The sequence below is a fragment of the Oryzias latipes genome, chromosome 15 (genome assembly GCF_053564925.1).
Source record: "Oryzias latipes strain Hd-rR chromosome 15, Olatipes_Hd-rR_3.1".
In the NCBI taxonomy this organism is placed as follows: Eukaryota; Metazoa; Chordata; class Actinopteri; order Beloniformes; family Adrianichthyidae; genus Oryzias; species Oryzias latipes.
The window spans coordinates 6,341,027-6,358,182 of record NC_136251.1 but is presented as its reverse complement, the minus strand read 5'-3'; the positions used below and the strand labels follow the sequence as shown (position 1 = coordinate 6,358,182).

Below are 17,156 nucleotides of genomic sequence, written 5' to 3'. Positions count from 1 at the left end.
AAGCATGTTTGTGGACCGTGGAAGTGCCCGGAGAAAACCCACAGACTTACAAGGAAAACTTTTGAAAGAAAATCTTTGAAAATATGTGGTCACAAATGAAAGGTCCAACCCCCTTTTTTTGTTGTTGCTAAACTTAACGTTGTCATGGAAACCTTAGAGACTAACTGTGCCGACATGGTCCCAGCAGATTGAGTCATTTTTAACAATGTTTTTAAAGTGGCATCACAGAATATTCAAGTTCTCCCTTTGAACAAAAGATCGTCCTGAATTATGACAAATTATTATTTTTATGAATTATTATCTGCTCTGCGAAAAGGCCCGGCAAGCTCAATAAAAGACTCACGAGAAAGCCCTAGGAGCTTGAATACTTTAACATATTTGACTCATTTCTGCTGTAACACAACTTCTGACATGTCATTCACCCATTAATCTTCCAAACCCCCTTAATCCCTGTTGGGGTCACGGGGTTGCTGGAGCCTATTTCAGCCACGGTCGGGTGGTTGATCCTGGGTGGTTTGCTTGTCCATCACAGGGTTCTGTGACATTTCAGTGCAGCTAATGTCAGAACCAACGGCCCCTCAGGTTTGATTGGTGGACTGTCCTTCAGGTATTTGTGTTTAGCTCCTAAGCAGAGTCAGTCCTTTCACTGTTATTTACTGAAAGGGACTCTAGAGTCTAACCTCAGCGTTTCTGCAGAACCTCAGCATCAACACCGACCTTCACGCAGCCAATGGGAAACGAGTGAAAGCTCTGGACATCTTTGCATACGCCCTGGCCTTCTTCAAGGAGCAAGCCTTAAAGGTGAAGTGCATCTGACGCTGCTGTAATCTGACGCATGAGCCGTGAGGGTCATGACCTTTGAATGTTTCCTTTTACAGGAGCTGAGCGATCAAACAGGCGGCGACTTCGACAACAACGATGTGAGGTGGGTGATCACCGTTCCTGCCATCTGGAAAATGCCTGCAAAGCAGTTCATGAGAGAGGCAGCCTACAAGGTGGGTGGGACCGAGTCAGAGCTGCCGTTTGGTTCATTGCATCCCAGTCTGTCTGTGTGATGAAAACAGTTGTTTGTGTGAGAACATCCACTGCTGCTGCAGCATCACTCAGTAATCGTGACCACCCCACATCCACACACAGAGTCCTCTGCTGCTGCAGTCTGCAGAGGGAGGGGGTCACACAGCCTTCACTGCAGACGCGATGAAGAGAAGGCAGAAAACCCTGAAGCTCCCCTCATTTCTGGCAATGTCAGTCAAACAAGTTTAGTTGAACTTCTTTTTATCTGTCAAACCAGAATGGAATGCGGTGAAATCCATAAATGCAGAATTCAACTTAAAGGAACATCAAGGGGACTTGTTTTATTTAAGATGAGAGACCAGACTGACCCTCAGATGCAGCAGGTTCATGTTCTTTCCTCAGAACTTCTGTAGGGCTTCAACACGGAAGTTCTCTGAAGATTGTCCTGCTGTCTCCACCCGGCTAAGCCTTGTCTTTGTAGGAAATCTTTAAAACTTTTGAAAACTTCTTTTGTTGTTCCACTTTAACAATAAATGACGTTATTAAATATCCTTTCAGGTGAAGGAGCAGAACTGAGGAAAAATAAGTCGACATCAGAAAACCGATCAAAGTCTTCTTATTGTAGTTAACCCTTGTGCTATCCTAGGCACTTTAACATCGGGAGTTGGGTCATCTAGACCCACTAGACAGTGCTCTGAACCTTTTTTCTTCAATGATTTGTGATCTTCACTGGTGTCCATGGATTACATGACATTTTTCCACCTTTATCCACCTTTGTCATGGTAGGGAGAACACGTCAATGTAAGGGTGGGGGGGGGTCATCTAAGATAGCACAAGGGTTAACCTGAAAAATAAAAAACACAGTTTGTCTGCCTAACGCCGCAGACCAACATGAAAGGATGGATAGGGTTCAATTAAACAATCAAACAATCAGATCTGAACAAAAAAAATTAAAAAAGGGGTACTTTTTAAAAACAAATAGTCTACTAATGTTTTAGTGCATGTTAATCCATTGACTCCAGTTGTAGGCAGGGATACGGAGGCTGCTCCAGCAGAAAGACTCAAACAGTAAAGTGAAACTCCTGCTCACATCAGGTGTTAAATGTGACAGCGTGCACATCTGCATGATGATTTTTACGTTTTTAATCACATTGTTTTTCTTCTTGAAAGTTTGAACTTTAATCTGTGACAACTGAAGGCATTCTGCCTTTTTTACTACCTGGAACCTCTGACCATTTCATTTGGTCTAAAGTTATTACTATGATGCACAGAGAGCTGTTTTTCCCATTGTCCTGACTTCCCAAATAATAATAATGGATTAGATTTAGCGCTTTTCCAGCTGTTCAAAGCACTTACATTATGTCCATTATTCATTCACTCCTCATTCATACTTGGTGATGGTATCTACTGTTGTAGCCACAGCTGCCCTGGAGCAGACTGACAGAGGCGTGGCTGCCAGTTCGCGCCTACGGCCCCTCTGACCATCACCGGGATCATTCATACACATTCACACGCCAGTGGAGCTGCACTGGAGGCAAGGAGGGTGAAGCGTCTTGCCCAAGGACAAAGCGACAGTTGACTGGGAGGAAGGGGATTGATCCGCTGACCCTGTGATCATTGGCCGACCTGCTCAACCGCCTGGGCCACTGCCGCACCTCCATCAGCCTTCCAAAGACCTGCACCCCTGCAACCCCGCCCTCACTTCCCATCACCCATTTCACTACATCTACACTCTCTACTGCTAGCTAATAACGTATCACACCTCCAACCTAACAGCATGGGTGCAACAAAAATGGTGGGCAGTGTTGGAGCTATCCAGCTGTACAAATTTGTCCACAACTGGATGCATCAGAATGGAGCAGAGCTGGGAGCTTTCGGCTTGCCGTTGTAGCTTCTACGTCACAACTACAGTCTTTTTCAAAGAGCATTTTTTTTCTTATGCTCCTGATTCATAATGATTTGAATAAAGAAGCACAGAGAAACGTGATTTTAAGCTTAATTTTCTTTATATATGTCCTCCATCAACAGGAAAATGCCATAAGAACATGTTAAAAACAATTCTTGTAGGTCTTTAAATTCAAACTACGTTCAGGAGAAACTGTCAGCTTTTTGCTCCAGATTCTGTCCACACCTTCAGATTATCTAGTGACGACGTGTTTGTCTGTGTCCGTGACGCAGAAAGCACTGTCATGGCTTCTTCAGAAATGCTGGTTAAAGCTCCACGGTGATGGTTTTCCTCTGTCAAGCATTCAGCAGCCCTGCTCTGTCTGCTTCCACCCTTTATGTTTCACCTGCTCCTCAGGCAGAAGCCTGGGTGAGAGATCTCTGCAAGGAGGAGTCCTGGGGGAACGCTGCAGACATTTTTGATGGAGAGCGTGCATGAAGGCCGCTCACGTGGTCACTGGGTGTGGCTGGCTGCAGCGACACCCAGAGAAAAGGCAGAGGAGAGGAATGATGGGACTGGCCTCTCACTTACTGTCCCTCCCCCTCCTCTGGATTCTCAATAGGAGCGGATCAGTAGCCCCCCTACCATAACTGTGTCGTCTCTTTATGTTTAGAGTTTACGTGGAAAAGCTGTAAAGCTAATATTTAATGGGAATATGGCAGATTTGTCCACCACAATACTTGGACCTTCTATTGAAGCTTGTTTCTGTAATTTTATGATTATGGATGGAAAATGAAAGGTTTGGCAGATCAAAAGCAGAGACAGTTAGGGCAATTTTTTAAATCTGGGACTAATTAGCATCGGTTAGATGTGACATTATCGTGAAAGTGAAGCCCTGTTGCATCCGTTTGTGGAATTTCCTCAGCGAGCAGTGGGCTGTAGTCATTTTATCTTGTCATCTAAGAAATAAAGCAAATGTTTTTGCTGGATCTGGATCTTTTTTAAGATGTCATCTTTTCTGTTCAAGTGTTATCACTGAAGAAAGGCCGAGCAAAGCAGAGGGAGGGTTTCTGTTTCCTGTCGACACAGACTTCTGCCCGATGGGCTGATGCAGGAAGGACGTGGAAAAGCAGAGGGAGACTGTTCAGTGACTCAGCATTCTGCAGAGGAGAGGATTTTTTGGCTGTGCTCAGGAGAAAGGAGGAGGTGAAATATCAGCACTCCTCCTGCTCTGTTGAATTCATCCCTCGTTTGCAGATGAATCTCAGACACACTAAGGTTCTGTCCTGCGAGCTCACTCACTCACTGATGAGATCAGCTGTTCTAAATGGTTTCTGCTTACTTTCAGCTGAGGATTGGACCAACAGTAGCTTAACTGTCGCTGACCCTTTGCACAGTGTCTGCGTTCTCTGCCAGCGATGCCGCAGAACTATCTGCTGAGGCTGGGGGGTTAGCGAAGGGCTGGATCTGTTACTCTCAGCTGTTTTTGATGAAAGTTTATAAAACTTCTGTTAGGTTTGGAGTAAGCAGGACCCAAAAAGCAGGATTTAGTTTGGAGATGTGAGATTTCTTAAATAAGGTAGAGGTTTGGCTTAAGTTCTTTGGTTCTTTGGCATTGGGTTCTTTGATGTTAGCTCTGGTTCTGTCGTGGCTTCAGCTTTGGTTCTGTGGCTTTGGTTCTGTGGCTTTGGTTCTGTGGCATTGGCTTTGGCGTAGGCCTTGGCTTTGGTCGGAGAATCCTATATGAAAGCAGATGAACCGACAAAGGCTGGAGGGCGAGAAGGAGCAATATAGGTTCACTGATTGGATGCTGAACAGGTGTGAGAGACCGGATCCTCAAGCAGGTGTGCGGGGCCGACCCCGACACCTGACAACTACTGAGAGAAAAGGGAGCAAGTTCCACTCTGTCTGCACATCTTCATCCAGTTTCAGACCCTGCTAGTTCCTTTAGTGGGGCATGGTGTTGCTGGAGCTTATCCCAGCTGCTGTTGGGGGACGGCGGGGTGCATCCTGAACAGGTCGCCCCAGTCTGTTGCAGGGCCACGCAATCTCACTCAACTAGAATCACCATTTAACCTTTGAAGCGTGTTTTGGGACTAACCTTGCTCTCCGTAAAGAGTGCTAACCACTACACCACCGTGCACCTATCTGCATAACTTTAAAGAAGCCAAAATCCCCTAGACGTCTATAGAGAAATAAACAGCTGTTCCTCACTCTATTTGTCAGAAGAACCATTCTGGATCTGATACCTTTTTAACACGTTCTTGTTGTTCCTTATTTTTTATGATATTTTTTCTTTATTGCAAGTTATTGGGGGGCTGGAATGTTCCAAATATTTGACAGACTCTTCAGAGCCTTCTTTCAGTGGAAAGGGTGCTGACTCATTGTAGAATAATGGCGGCTAAATTAAAGCGAGCCTTTTCTATGGGTGATGTCACACACTCACCCAATCCAGTTCTCTTGTACTGTCAATGCTGCGGTCTCTCTCCACTTCCTCTGCTCAGTTTAGAGACAGATGAAGCCACGTGGATGAGTGATGAAACTCTTTAACAGGGATTTCAATTCAGCTTCAAGACAATAAACGAATTTTCTGCTCCTATTGTTGTTTCTGTACTGTTGTGTTGGCAAAGAACATCTGTAAAGTTCTCATGTTAATATGAAGGAAGAAAGTTCTCTGTTCATTTCATGCATGTTTTTTTTCTGAACCCCCCACAGTCTGGCCTGGTGTCCCGGGACACCCCGGAGCAGCTCATCATCGCCTTGGAGCCTGAGGCAGCGTCAATCTACTGTCGCAAGCTCCGCCTCCACCAGATGGTAGACCTGGCCACGTCAAACACCCAGAACGGCTTCAACCCCAACGACAACGTGGGGAGTGGAGTGAGCCAAGGTGGGAGCGGTCAGAACTTACTTCATACATGTCCTGGTCTGAAACTCCACACAGATGTGAGCAAAGGAAGTCAGCTTTTCACTCACAATTTTTAGATATTTGGACTTGATAAGAACATAAGTCCTCCAGGCCCTAAAATGAAGTTCAAAAATGTCTGCTTTTACAGAAGCAATGTCTGGAATATGGACTTTTACTTTGCAAACAGCATAATAATTCAGTCCATCACAATTTACAGAAATAGGCCGGGTGCATTAGTAATCTGTAAAAGGCGCATTGTGAAACATTCAGAGAGGTTTGGAGTTCACTTCCTAATAGTGTGAAAACCATCCAGATAGCCTCCTTAGAATTGGACTGCAAACCAGCTCTTACTGGCTGTCGGGCACGAGGGCGGAATGGTCATAATATGGGCTTTACTAGCACAGAGCTCCTTGACTTTTTGCTGTTTTTTTGGCTGCATTCCAGAAGTAAGCGGAAATACCTTTTATGTTTCTGAATTCTATAGCGAAGGTCTCGGCTCACGGTGTTCTTTTCTTGAATGTCTTTTCTCTCTGCAGCGTCTCCAGGTAAAGGTTTTTTTTATTTTACTCTCGCAAACTGCATGAATATTCTGACTTTTTATTTCTTTGAAACCCTTTTTACACACACTGAGCACTCTCAGAGAAAGATGCGTGTCACCCAGGAGAACTCTTTGTGTTGCAGTTTGTGGTAAGGTGTGCACAGTTGTATGATCAACATCTGAGCTAGTGTGTCTTGTTTATCCCTCATTTTTAAATTTAGTATTTATATATTTTCCAAACTGACCAGAGTTCATGTCATAGCTATGCTTTTAGCTGACTGATAGAGACTGACAGCAGAGTGTGGGAAACAGAACTCTGAGAGGCAGAGGAAGTAACTCCAGTGTAAAGATGAACTTTAGAAGCACATTGATTCTTTGGGAAATATCTTTTATGTCCTCTATTACCTAATCAGCTCTTCTTTGAGTTGGATTCTAGTGAATCACTAATCTCTGCAGCTCTGTTTTGCAGTGGAGCCTGAGTTTTAGCTGAAAATGTTTTGATCAATCCTTGTATCCAATGCGATGTGAGTCATCTGGGTGTCTGTAGTTAGTTTGGATAAATGTTCTTCGGTTGCAGATTTAGTTTGATGGGTTTTGCTCCTTTTAATTCAGAAGGTCTCCGGCCTTTTTCACGCCGCAGACAAGCATCAGAAAATATTTTCACAGACCGGCCTGGGCGGACGTTGGCGTCCAATTTTCTTTTGGTTTTTTTCCGCTTCCAGTGTCCCTTAATGTTTGAGGATAAGGTTTATCTTTGTCCTGTGTAAAATATCTGTAGCTACATTAAATTGTATTCGTACTCTGGATTTCCTGTAGGAACCATTAAAAAGGATGTAGATATTCCCTGAACCTATAACTGTTAAAGTGGAAATTAAAAAAATTGGAGGCCAACTTCAGCTTTGTCTGACTTTTAAGGTACAAAACATAAATACAGCAAAAAAAATAACTAAAACATAACTAAAACTGGTATTTTCCAAATTTCCACAGAATTTTCTGCATATTTATTAGGCCAAATCTGAATTCTTCTCCCTACCCCTACATTTAGCCCTCCAAACAGAGAGTTATGGAAAAGTGTCTTCTAATTCGGACGTCACCCCCACTCGATGACGTCATCAATAGTCGCTGGTCAGCTACGTTAGCACAGAGCTGTCAGCACTCTGGAATACATAACATCGGTACTAGAACTTTAAAAAGTCATGCTAAAAACAAAAAAACAAAAACAAAAGGTCAATACTTACATTTAAATGTAAACTTCTGTGCTCCAGAGCACAACACGTGAAGAAATGCGTTTCTCCTCAGACCATGGCAGAGGGATGCCCCCTCGTGAGGGTTAGACCTTTAAAAATGGACAAGCCTAGCCCTCCAAATGCCCCTATAATTTGAAGGGTAGAATTAGGGTTGGGCTTTATGGTGCTCTGTGAGAACAACTGCCTCTAAAAACTCCAGTTTTTTGTCTGTTAAATGCAGATTTCTCTTGTCCTCTTACGTCAGAGGATCCTCTTCTTTTTCATCACTGACTATTTTCTTTAAGATGTGACCGAGCAACTAGACATGCATCAAGAATGATTCAGGCGTGGTGGAGAGAATTAGGTAGTTTTAGAATAAAACGTCCTTCAGAATCAGATAATGAATAAAATGGGGAGAATAAAGGTTTTTTTCCCTCTGCGACCTGGTACCGACTGTTCCACAGACTGGGGGTAGGGGACCTCTACCTTAAGTGGTCTAGAAGTTAAAGACTCTCACTTAAAGACTGCTTTGATGCACTGTTAATGTACATAGTGATCATTTTCTGAACATGTGAAAGAATATATACAATTATTCTATACTTTGTGATGAAACCTTAACAGTAACAAATAGGTTTCCCAATAAAACCCTCTGATCCTGTCATTTGAAAACCGTTCTTTAAATAGGAAAAGGGGAAGATGGGTGGATCTTTGTTGGTGTAACATCTGGCTGAGGCATTGTTAACTGCTGACCTCTCATCCTTGCTGCACAGTCTTTCCTGTTGCCTGTTGTGTGGCCTCTGTGCAGGAAGAAATCCCCATCCAATCCTTCCTGCTTGAGTCTCGAGTGGGACTTCTCACTTTAGTTCCCTCCATGTTATGCAGCCCAGAATAGTCTGCTGCTTATCACTACATGTCAGCTTGACCTCTGCTGAAGAAGACCTTTAAGAACTTTACTTAAATAGAAAAGAAGGTGGTGACAAGAAGATAATGAGAAGATAAAAGACGGGGGCCAAATAAGCCAAAGACTGACAGACTCAAGCTGCTGAATTAGAATCTAACATCAGGTAGCATCTTTGATTGATCACAGCAAACAATAGTTCATCTAAAAAAAGGTCATGAAATTGGTATGAAGGTTCTCAATTTCTAGCTTAACAAGAGCTGTGGAATATGTGCTGCTGAAATTTCAAAGCAAATCGTTTCTCCAAAAAGTCACACCTGGAAAAAAAAGGCTATAACTTAGTTTCTGTAAGTCAGTGAGAAACAAAAATAAAATGTGGGGAAAAAACACCAGCAGTTTTTATTTACTCGATAAAAGGACAGTCTCATTTGCTATCCCTTTGGAAATGTCCCACAGGTGTTGTGCAACATCTGGTTTAGTCTACTATCAGTTTCAGTCCAGTTTCCTCACAAGATGTCTCACAAACCCCCACTTCACTACAAAATAGACTTTGGATGAATCCAAGCTCCTGCAATAGCACAGATCTTAAGTGGTTCCATGCAAAAGCTCTGAGGATCTGTAGAGACTCTCTGTGTGCTCAGATTTTGTGATTCAGTCACAGTGGATCACTCAAAGATATACTTGAAACCATCTTGTGACTCGCTGTCTACTCTTTCCAACTCACTTTGGAACTGTTGTAGCTTAGCGACATGCTAGTATAAACAAGAAGGATTATTTGCAGATCTGTTGAATGTTATGATATCACGACTTGTCAGCTTTATCATATTTGAAATGCATGTTCAGAGAGAAAAAAACTCCATTTCATGACAACATGTGTCATTGTGTTCAAATTGACAGTTGATAAAAACGTTAGTAAGTTAAACAGTGAGCGTGAGCTAACTAGAAGACAATCACTACTGTCCCCCCTCAGTGAGAAGCTCCTGGTTCTTGTGGGTTTTTCTGTGTGGAGTTTGCATTTTCTCGTGCATGCGTGGCTTTTCTCCAGACTCTCCGGCTTCCTCCCACAGCATAAAATCATGCTTCATGGGTAATTGATGACGGTAACGCTTGTACACAACGGGCATGTGTGAACACAGGTTCTTGAACAGGCTTTACCATTACAGTGTTCACACTGGACCGTCACTACCTGATTCTAGCACTTGTACTTGAAATGCTGAAGTGGTGTAAATCTCATGGATCTTCCTTCAGGCGTTTTCTTTCACAGCTCTATTCCAATACATGAAATACTTGTCTTATAATTCCATCTGGGCAGAAACTGCAACTAAAACAGTTGCCACTTTTATGAATGAAAAGGGACGCCATCCATTTAACTGGTTTAACTTTCATTATCAACGGACGAGCGATTTGTATATAGAACCCAAAAACAGACCTAAAAACGTGCATAGTGATGCGTGAATGCAAGAGTTTTTAACGCCGAAGCCCGAAACTTGTTTACATAAATGTGCAAAATATCTTGATCGGATCAATGGTCTGATTAAAATCCACCCGTGTTCATGGGATCAGAAAAAAATTTTACGATTAGAACAAACGGTCACATGGTCACACTCTCGGTCAGAATAAATCATTTGGGCATGCGCAGTAGTGTTGAAAAACCGGAAGAGGAAATGAGTCCCGATGTAAACAAACAGCTGCCACATACATTTATGCAGCAGCTCGGTAATAAACGAGATGATCATCTAAACTTTCTTTTATTACTGCTATGAATATTATGAAGCGCCTGTTTGCTCATTATATTATTTTTCGGATTTGTTCGGATCAACAATCGGCATAACCCACCTATCTCGATCGGAAAGAAATTTTGATCCGAACAAGTCTGATCGGGGCAGAGTATTCTGAACGGCGTGTTCACGTGACGCATTTTTCTTCCGATCAGGCGTTCTTTCCGATTACTTTAGCCCATGTAAACGCAGCTATAGACTTTTTATTGAAAGCAGTCGCTTAAATGTGCGCTCTCGACGCCAGTGTGAACGTAAAGCACCAATTGTCACTTACGAGATAATGTCTAATAGTCAGAAAAAAGTGACCTATGTGCCATAAATCAGAGGCAGGAAGTCGCTGAAGACTGGAGGCTGCTGGGAAAATCTTCCTCAAAGGTCATTGGAACAAGAGAGCAGAAGTTCAAGTTGCTTTGGCAGCACATCAAAAGCCTGAACACAGATGTGGGCTCAGTACCACACAGTTTAAACTGGGAACTGGTGACTGCTCTTAAATACAGTGGAATGTATTTCAACTGTTGGAAATTGGCAAACTGAAAATGCAGGAAAGAGATCTACAAACCTGGGTGGGGGTTGGAGGGTGGATGACAGACACTAGCTTCAGTTGGGACACATGTAAAACAGCATGAATCTTCATGTTGGAGGGAAGAGAGAGCTCCACAGTCAAAGATTGGAAGGTCCTTCTGTCTGTAAACAAGATGATTTACATATGAATTCCCCCCTTGAGAGGAAAATATTGAATGGAAAGCCAAACTATGTTCATGCCCGTAAAAAGGGGGCAGGAACTCCACAGTCCTGAGGAGAACTGCTTGAGCGTCGCTCTCAAACGTTTTGTCTTTTGATGTGATGTTAGACTAGAGAAGCAACGTCCACTTAGTATAAAGAAAAAAAGAGTCGGCTGGTCTTCAAAGGACACTTTTTAAAAAGTAAGACTGATAGCAGACGACCAGTGAAAGTTGTTTACAAAGTCTGCCCTAGGTAGCTGCTGAGCCCAGGACCCAGGAGTGCACCTCTCTGGCCATTAGACTGGAGTAAAAACCAGCAGAGAGGCTCACCATTGCACCAAGCGTTGGACCTAAACTGACAAAGCCTCGTGTGCCTTAAACCTGAAAGCTTTGTTGGATCCGGATCCCTGTCCGTGTCGGTCAAAAATTTGGGGAGATCAACAAAAATGCAGTTTTGCTGAATTTGTTGACAGCTGTGAGGACTACTGAGTGATGTGATGAGGGTGGCAGACCAACAATGAAATCCTACGGTGGGAGACCAGGGGTATCTGGGAACAGGGAGACGGTGAAGAAGACCAGACTGGGCCTGAGAATACAGTTCCCCACGGGGGACATACAGAGGATTGTTGGACAGGGGTGTGTGGTTTGGCAGAAGGAAGGATGGGTGCTGGCACAGGGGATTCATGGGTAAGACAAAACTGTAGAGACAGAGGATCTGGGGTCTGATTGTTAGTGCAGGACTCAAAAGAAACTTGCCAATGTTTAGGGAGTTTAGTGTCGCTCAGATAAATCAGTCCAAACTGTGTGTTTTGCCCCATAGAATCAAAGTCTCTACTTCACAAGTAGCAGTTGATTAACTTGGACCTCTTTGTCACCAATGCGGTAATTCCTCTCAGATGATTCCTGTCTCCAGGAGAAGACGGCACACCGATGCAGCTTGTTCTTAGAGTTAGAGAGTTGGGAGAGCACTCCAGAGTCTGATGCATTACCTCCTAAGACACTGGTTTTCCAGAGGGAAGGAAAGGAATCCTGGTTGAAGGAATTGTGTCAGGGCTGTACTATTTGGCAATAGTCTTTGGTCGGTGTCAAGAACCAGGAACAGACAACCCCACAACTAGATTGCGCTCATATTTTGAGAGTTTCCTCTGGAAACCTCGGTCCATCTGCTGCACCAAAGAGGTCTGAAAAGAAGAGGAAATTATAAAACGCCAATGGAACGCCAATGATTAGGAGGAGATAGGCCAACTTTTAGGGGTTGATGCAATGAGCAATGGATTTGGGCAACTGTTGATTACTTGAGGGGCGCTTCCTAAAGTCTGTGAGTCCAAGCCAGGGCCATGGCTAGAATAGGCTCAGGTATCCTCCATGACCTTGCACAGGGTGGATGAAGCTGACACCCCACCTGCAAAGATGGACTGTTTGATATTTCTGTCAAATAATGTCAAACGTTTGTACAACACATTTTACTGTTTCAATGTTTGAATGAACTTTCAATGTTAGATATTTGTCACGTTTGCATAAAAATCTATCCTATCTTTTCCCAAAGTAAAAAACTTGTTGTGGAGCACCTGTGTGCATGAACTGAACAGTAGGAAGGGCTTAATGCGCTTTCCATTCCTCTTTTTGCTGACAATGTGCACCAGTGATTTGTTGACTGTGCAGGACGTTGTCACGGTGTGGATGTGTGTTCACCCCAGCCTGCTGCTTGTCTCCTGCACCTCTGTACATGAACTGCACAGCTTCTCTCAGCAGAGCTTCACGCCATCATCGCACTCACCACGACCTTCTCTCTCTGTTAACAACCAGCTAAGGAGCATGTTCGCCGCAACCGACAGAGCCGCACCTTTTTGGTGGAAAATGTCATAGGAGAGCTTTGGTCGGAGCTGGAAGAAGGTAGAGTGCTTCTCTTGAACTCATCTGTTTGATTCCCTTTGCCTCTGTCTGCAGGGTACCTGCTTCCCTCGTGTCTTATGCTGGCACAGTTTTAGAGTGGCATACATGGATGGCATGATTGTCTTTGAAAAACTAACATCACATTAGTGGAGAGTCCTCAGAGATGATCAACAAAAGCTGACTGACATTTTTAAGAAGAATGTTCATGGCAGAGTAACATACTGGCACGTCTGTGAGCAGCACACACTGTAAAAACAAACCCATTAGAAATAAGTCTGAAATTCTCACCCCATTGGTGGCAGATTTTCTTTAACTAAGCAAAAGATTCTGCCAATGGGGTAAGAAAAAAGGAAAACAAGAATTCTTGTCACTAAAATAAGATACATTTGGTATTAAAAACCTTCCTTTTTGGAATATTTTTCTTGCAATCGAGAAAATAAAAACATTTTGAACAAGTCTTTTTATGTTAAGATTCAGTTTTTGCAGTGTAGCTTCGCCATTAAAAGCTCCCTGCACTGAAATATTGTAAACCTAAAATTTAAACTTCTTCTAAGATTGTTTTCTATCTTGTGTTGCACCAACCCGAGCTCTGACCTTAAGTAAGGAGCTGTTTCTGCCTAAAAAAAGCTCAAAGTTTAATAGATCCCCTCAAGCAAACCAGAGTGGGAAGTGGGTCGAGCATCACAGTTTTGCACACAATTATATTATTATTGAGAAGAGGATAAAAAAATTAGAACATTGTCAAAGTGAAGAAAAGCAAGCATCAGTCCTTAACCTTCTGTTTTGTCCAGAATGACATTAGTCATACATACAATGTTTTATTTGGACTAAGAATAAAAAGGTTTGTTTTGCATCACTGCTTGTCCCAGTTGCGTTATGAGGCACTAAGACCGCTTTGGGGTGACTTGAGCCCCGAATCATTTTTTAAAAAGTCCGGACATCATTTACTCACATGAAAATGGTCCATCCAGGCGTCTCCAACCCTGGTCCTTGTGAGCTACTGCCCTGATTGATTAGCTGGGTTGAGTGAGCCCAGATTCTGACTAAACACAACTGATCCTGATCCAGGTGAGCAATAATTACTGAAGCAGGGTTAACTGCAAAGCAAGCATGCGGAACAGGGTTGGAGATCACTGTTTGGGTTGCAGAATACTCTGTTAAACTTCAAATTAGTTAAGTTGAACTTGATGTTGAACTTGCAGGTAAACTAGTTAAAGCAGATCAACAAAGCTATAATCAGTTAGTGCCAGAGGTTTTGTATAAAACGAAAACAACTTTATTACTTTAACTATTTTTAAGGTGAAATCTTTTGGGTCTTTTGAGTGTATCACAGTTGCCAATAGCAACCGGCACTTTCAGCTGTCAATAACCAGCCAGTGTTGAAACCAACTGAGGACATTCATCACTTTAAGGCAGTGCGCCAAAGATAAACTTTTTTAGTACTTTTGAGTTTGAAGGATTACCTTTCTTTATAGAAAGAATCAAAAAGAAACCATTTGGATTCTTGTAGCTTGTAGGCTCTCAAAAAAGAACAGCTTTCTTTGGCTGACAATCACTCCCAGCATTCAGAGACCAGGAACTTCAGCTTTAGATCCATTAAACAGGGCCTAAAACTGCTAGTTTCGGGGGTTTGGGCCACCCCAGCCTCCATAAGGTGCCAGTCATGTGACACTTTACCCATTCAGTCTGCCTGACACAACTCTTGTTAATACGGCAACTCAGTCAGATTAGGTCCTGATGTGGCTGGCCAGTGCTCATGTTTGGTGCTGCACATAAAACACTCATGAAACGTACATCTTCTATTATAACAATTATTACCAAAATTACAAGACATTGATTTGACCTCAATTCCAACTGGATGTTGAACTCAGCAGCCCCTCATAGCCTCATGTTCCCCTCCTTCTCTTCTTTCATCACCTGTAGGCAGAAGATACAGGTCATCGGGGTTCTTATCCATCGTTTTTATGAAGGATCCCTGCTAGTTAATGTCAGACAGGAAGTAATGAGGCTGGCAAAGAGGATGCTTTCAGACCGCATGCATTTGCAGACGCTTCATGCCTCTGTTTACTGCACACACTAAGCAGTGTTTTTCTGTCTTCTATTTGCAGGTGACCGGTATGTGGTTGTGGACTGTGGTGGAGGAACGGTGGACCTGACGGTTCATCAGATTCGACTTCCAGAGGGACATCTAAAAGAGCTCTACAAAGCCTCTGGTAATGGGACTATGAGGCATAATTATTTTAGCTGAAAAAGCTTTGAGTCATTTGACTCTAATTATCAACACATCTTTTCCCAGGAGGACCCTACGGCTCCATTGGCATTGATTTTGAGTTTGAAAAGTTGCTGTGTAGGATCTTTGGCCAGGATTTTATCGATCAGTTCAAGATAAAGAGGCCGGCTGCCTGGGTGGACCTGATGATTGCCTTTGAGTCCAGGAAGAGAGCAGCGGCTCCTGACAGAACCAACCCCCTGAACATCAACCTGCCCTTCTCCTTCATCGATTACTACAAGAAGTTTAGGGGTCACAGTGTGGAGCATGCCCTGCGCAAAAGCAAGTAAGTTCACGCAGAAAGCTGGAAAGAGAATACCTGTTAAAATATAATATTTTTCACAACCAGGAGATGAGTACAACGCTTCCATGAAACTACAATATGAGGGGTGTGCCAAAATATCGATATGGTGATAAATCGCGATATTTAGTACCGTGATTGATTCTCTGGTCATTCATTTTGAAAGCAATTAGTGTCTTAAATAACTTAAAGGAAAGTTCGTAGCTACTTGATTTTTTTTTTCTGGGAGAATTTTATTTTTGTTTACACCACATTTGCACTAAATGGTGTCATTTATTTTTAACAAAGACATTATAATATATATTCACAGAATTAATATCTGATTTACAGCTATTTTTCGAAATAATGCAATGACTATGGCTTTGTTTTTCAAAAGTTACTATCAATGTGCCAGGCAGTTACTTGACTTATTCATTTTTTATCTTGTTTACAGCAATTTTGTACTAAATAATGGCTGCTGTTCATGTTCAATTTTGCAGATATTTCCAAATGAAAATTGTCATAGTTATTCAAAGACAGAGTATCACTGATTTCAACAATGTTACACAAAAGTCTGTTATTCATTACACCAAATAGGACACAAGTTGTTTATTATTATTGTTTGTAAAAACTAAAAAAAATGCATGGATGGATGGATGGATGGATGGATGGACGGACGGTTTGATGGACAGACGGTTGGATGGATGGATGGATGGATGGATGGACGGACGGTTTGATGGATGGATGGATGGATGGACGGACGGTTTGATGGATGGATGGATGGATGGATTGTTATCAAACCTTTTATTTGTTTTCCATTTCATGTTTCTACTCCAAAAAGGAAGATAGCAGTTTGACCCATAAACACAGATGACAAAGCGCCCTTGCTTTGGACTCTTCGTTTCCATGGTGATTAAAAGCAGATGTGACATTGCTGAGGAAAACAATGCCTGTTATTTCAAAACTATTGGGATTTCTTAAAATGTCTTCTGAGCAAAGCCATGTAGCCAGTCTTTTGCCACGTGCAGTTTTAAAGACATCAAAAGACATTTCCATTTCTCTGAAAGGCTATGGCTGAGGTGTATCCTCAGTGCTCTGCCATGAGCTCAGTCTGTCCTGCTGTGGTCATCAGACAGCAGCTGCCATTGCTCCATCATGTGTCTGCTGCTGTCCATTAATTACACACATGGGACCACAGAAGGAAAGTCCGATCGATTAGTCAACAGACAGACATTAACATCATGGAGATGGTGAGATGTCAGAAATCAGACTGATGGAAAAAAGTCTTCAAAAAGTCTTTGAGGCTGCATCACAGCAATGATTCCTCTGTGGGGAATCAGAGTGCACAAAATGTCCAAACCTAACGTAAGCCTCTTTCATGGTGATTCCATTAACTCAACGAATGCCTCCACAAGGATGATGCAGTCTTCGAAAAATTCCAACAATGTCTGAGCGTGAGAAGCTGAATGGTGAACAGATCCGGACAGTCTGAAGGCACCTGCAACAAATCTTTGGCTACTGTCAGTTAGTATATGTGGTTAAGATTTTAACCACATATACACATATACTGCAACAAATATGGTCATATCAGTCATGCGAGAGGAGGTTGTTTTCTCTTTCCAGACAGTATTCTCCTCTGAAAGTTCTGTCATCCTCTGTGGATTGTCATGTTTGTTTTAGCTCCTTTTAAATGAGAAGCTGTCGTGAAATTTGGATTCCGGGTCATGAAATCTGTGCTAGTTCAACAA

The 17,156-nt window shown here is 42.7% G+C and overlaps 1 protein-coding gene across 4 annotated transcripts in view; it reads left to right on the top strand.

Moving 5' to 3' along the window:
- The window catches only part of hspa12a (heat shock protein 12A), a 69,016-nt gene that overhangs the window by 42,214 nt on the left and 9,646 nt on the right, over nt 1–17,156 (top strand). For 2 of the 4 annotated variants that reach the window (XM_004076919.4, XM_011484066.3), the window contains exons 5-10: nt 697–801; nt 879–995; nt 5,615–5,786; nt 12,773–12,859; nt 14,968–15,072; nt 15,156–15,414. In XM_004076919.4, coding sequence (XP_004076967.1) covers nt 697–801; nt 879–995; nt 5,615–5,786; nt 12,773–12,859; nt 14,968–15,072; nt 15,156–15,414 — 845 coding nt within the window. The remainder of the gene's footprint in view (nt 1–696; nt 802–878; nt 996–5,614; nt 5,787–12,772; nt 12,860–14,967; nt 15,073–15,155; nt 15,415–17,156) is intronic. The other 2 variants (XM_011484067.3, XM_078932288.1) reach the window with 1 other exon arrangement.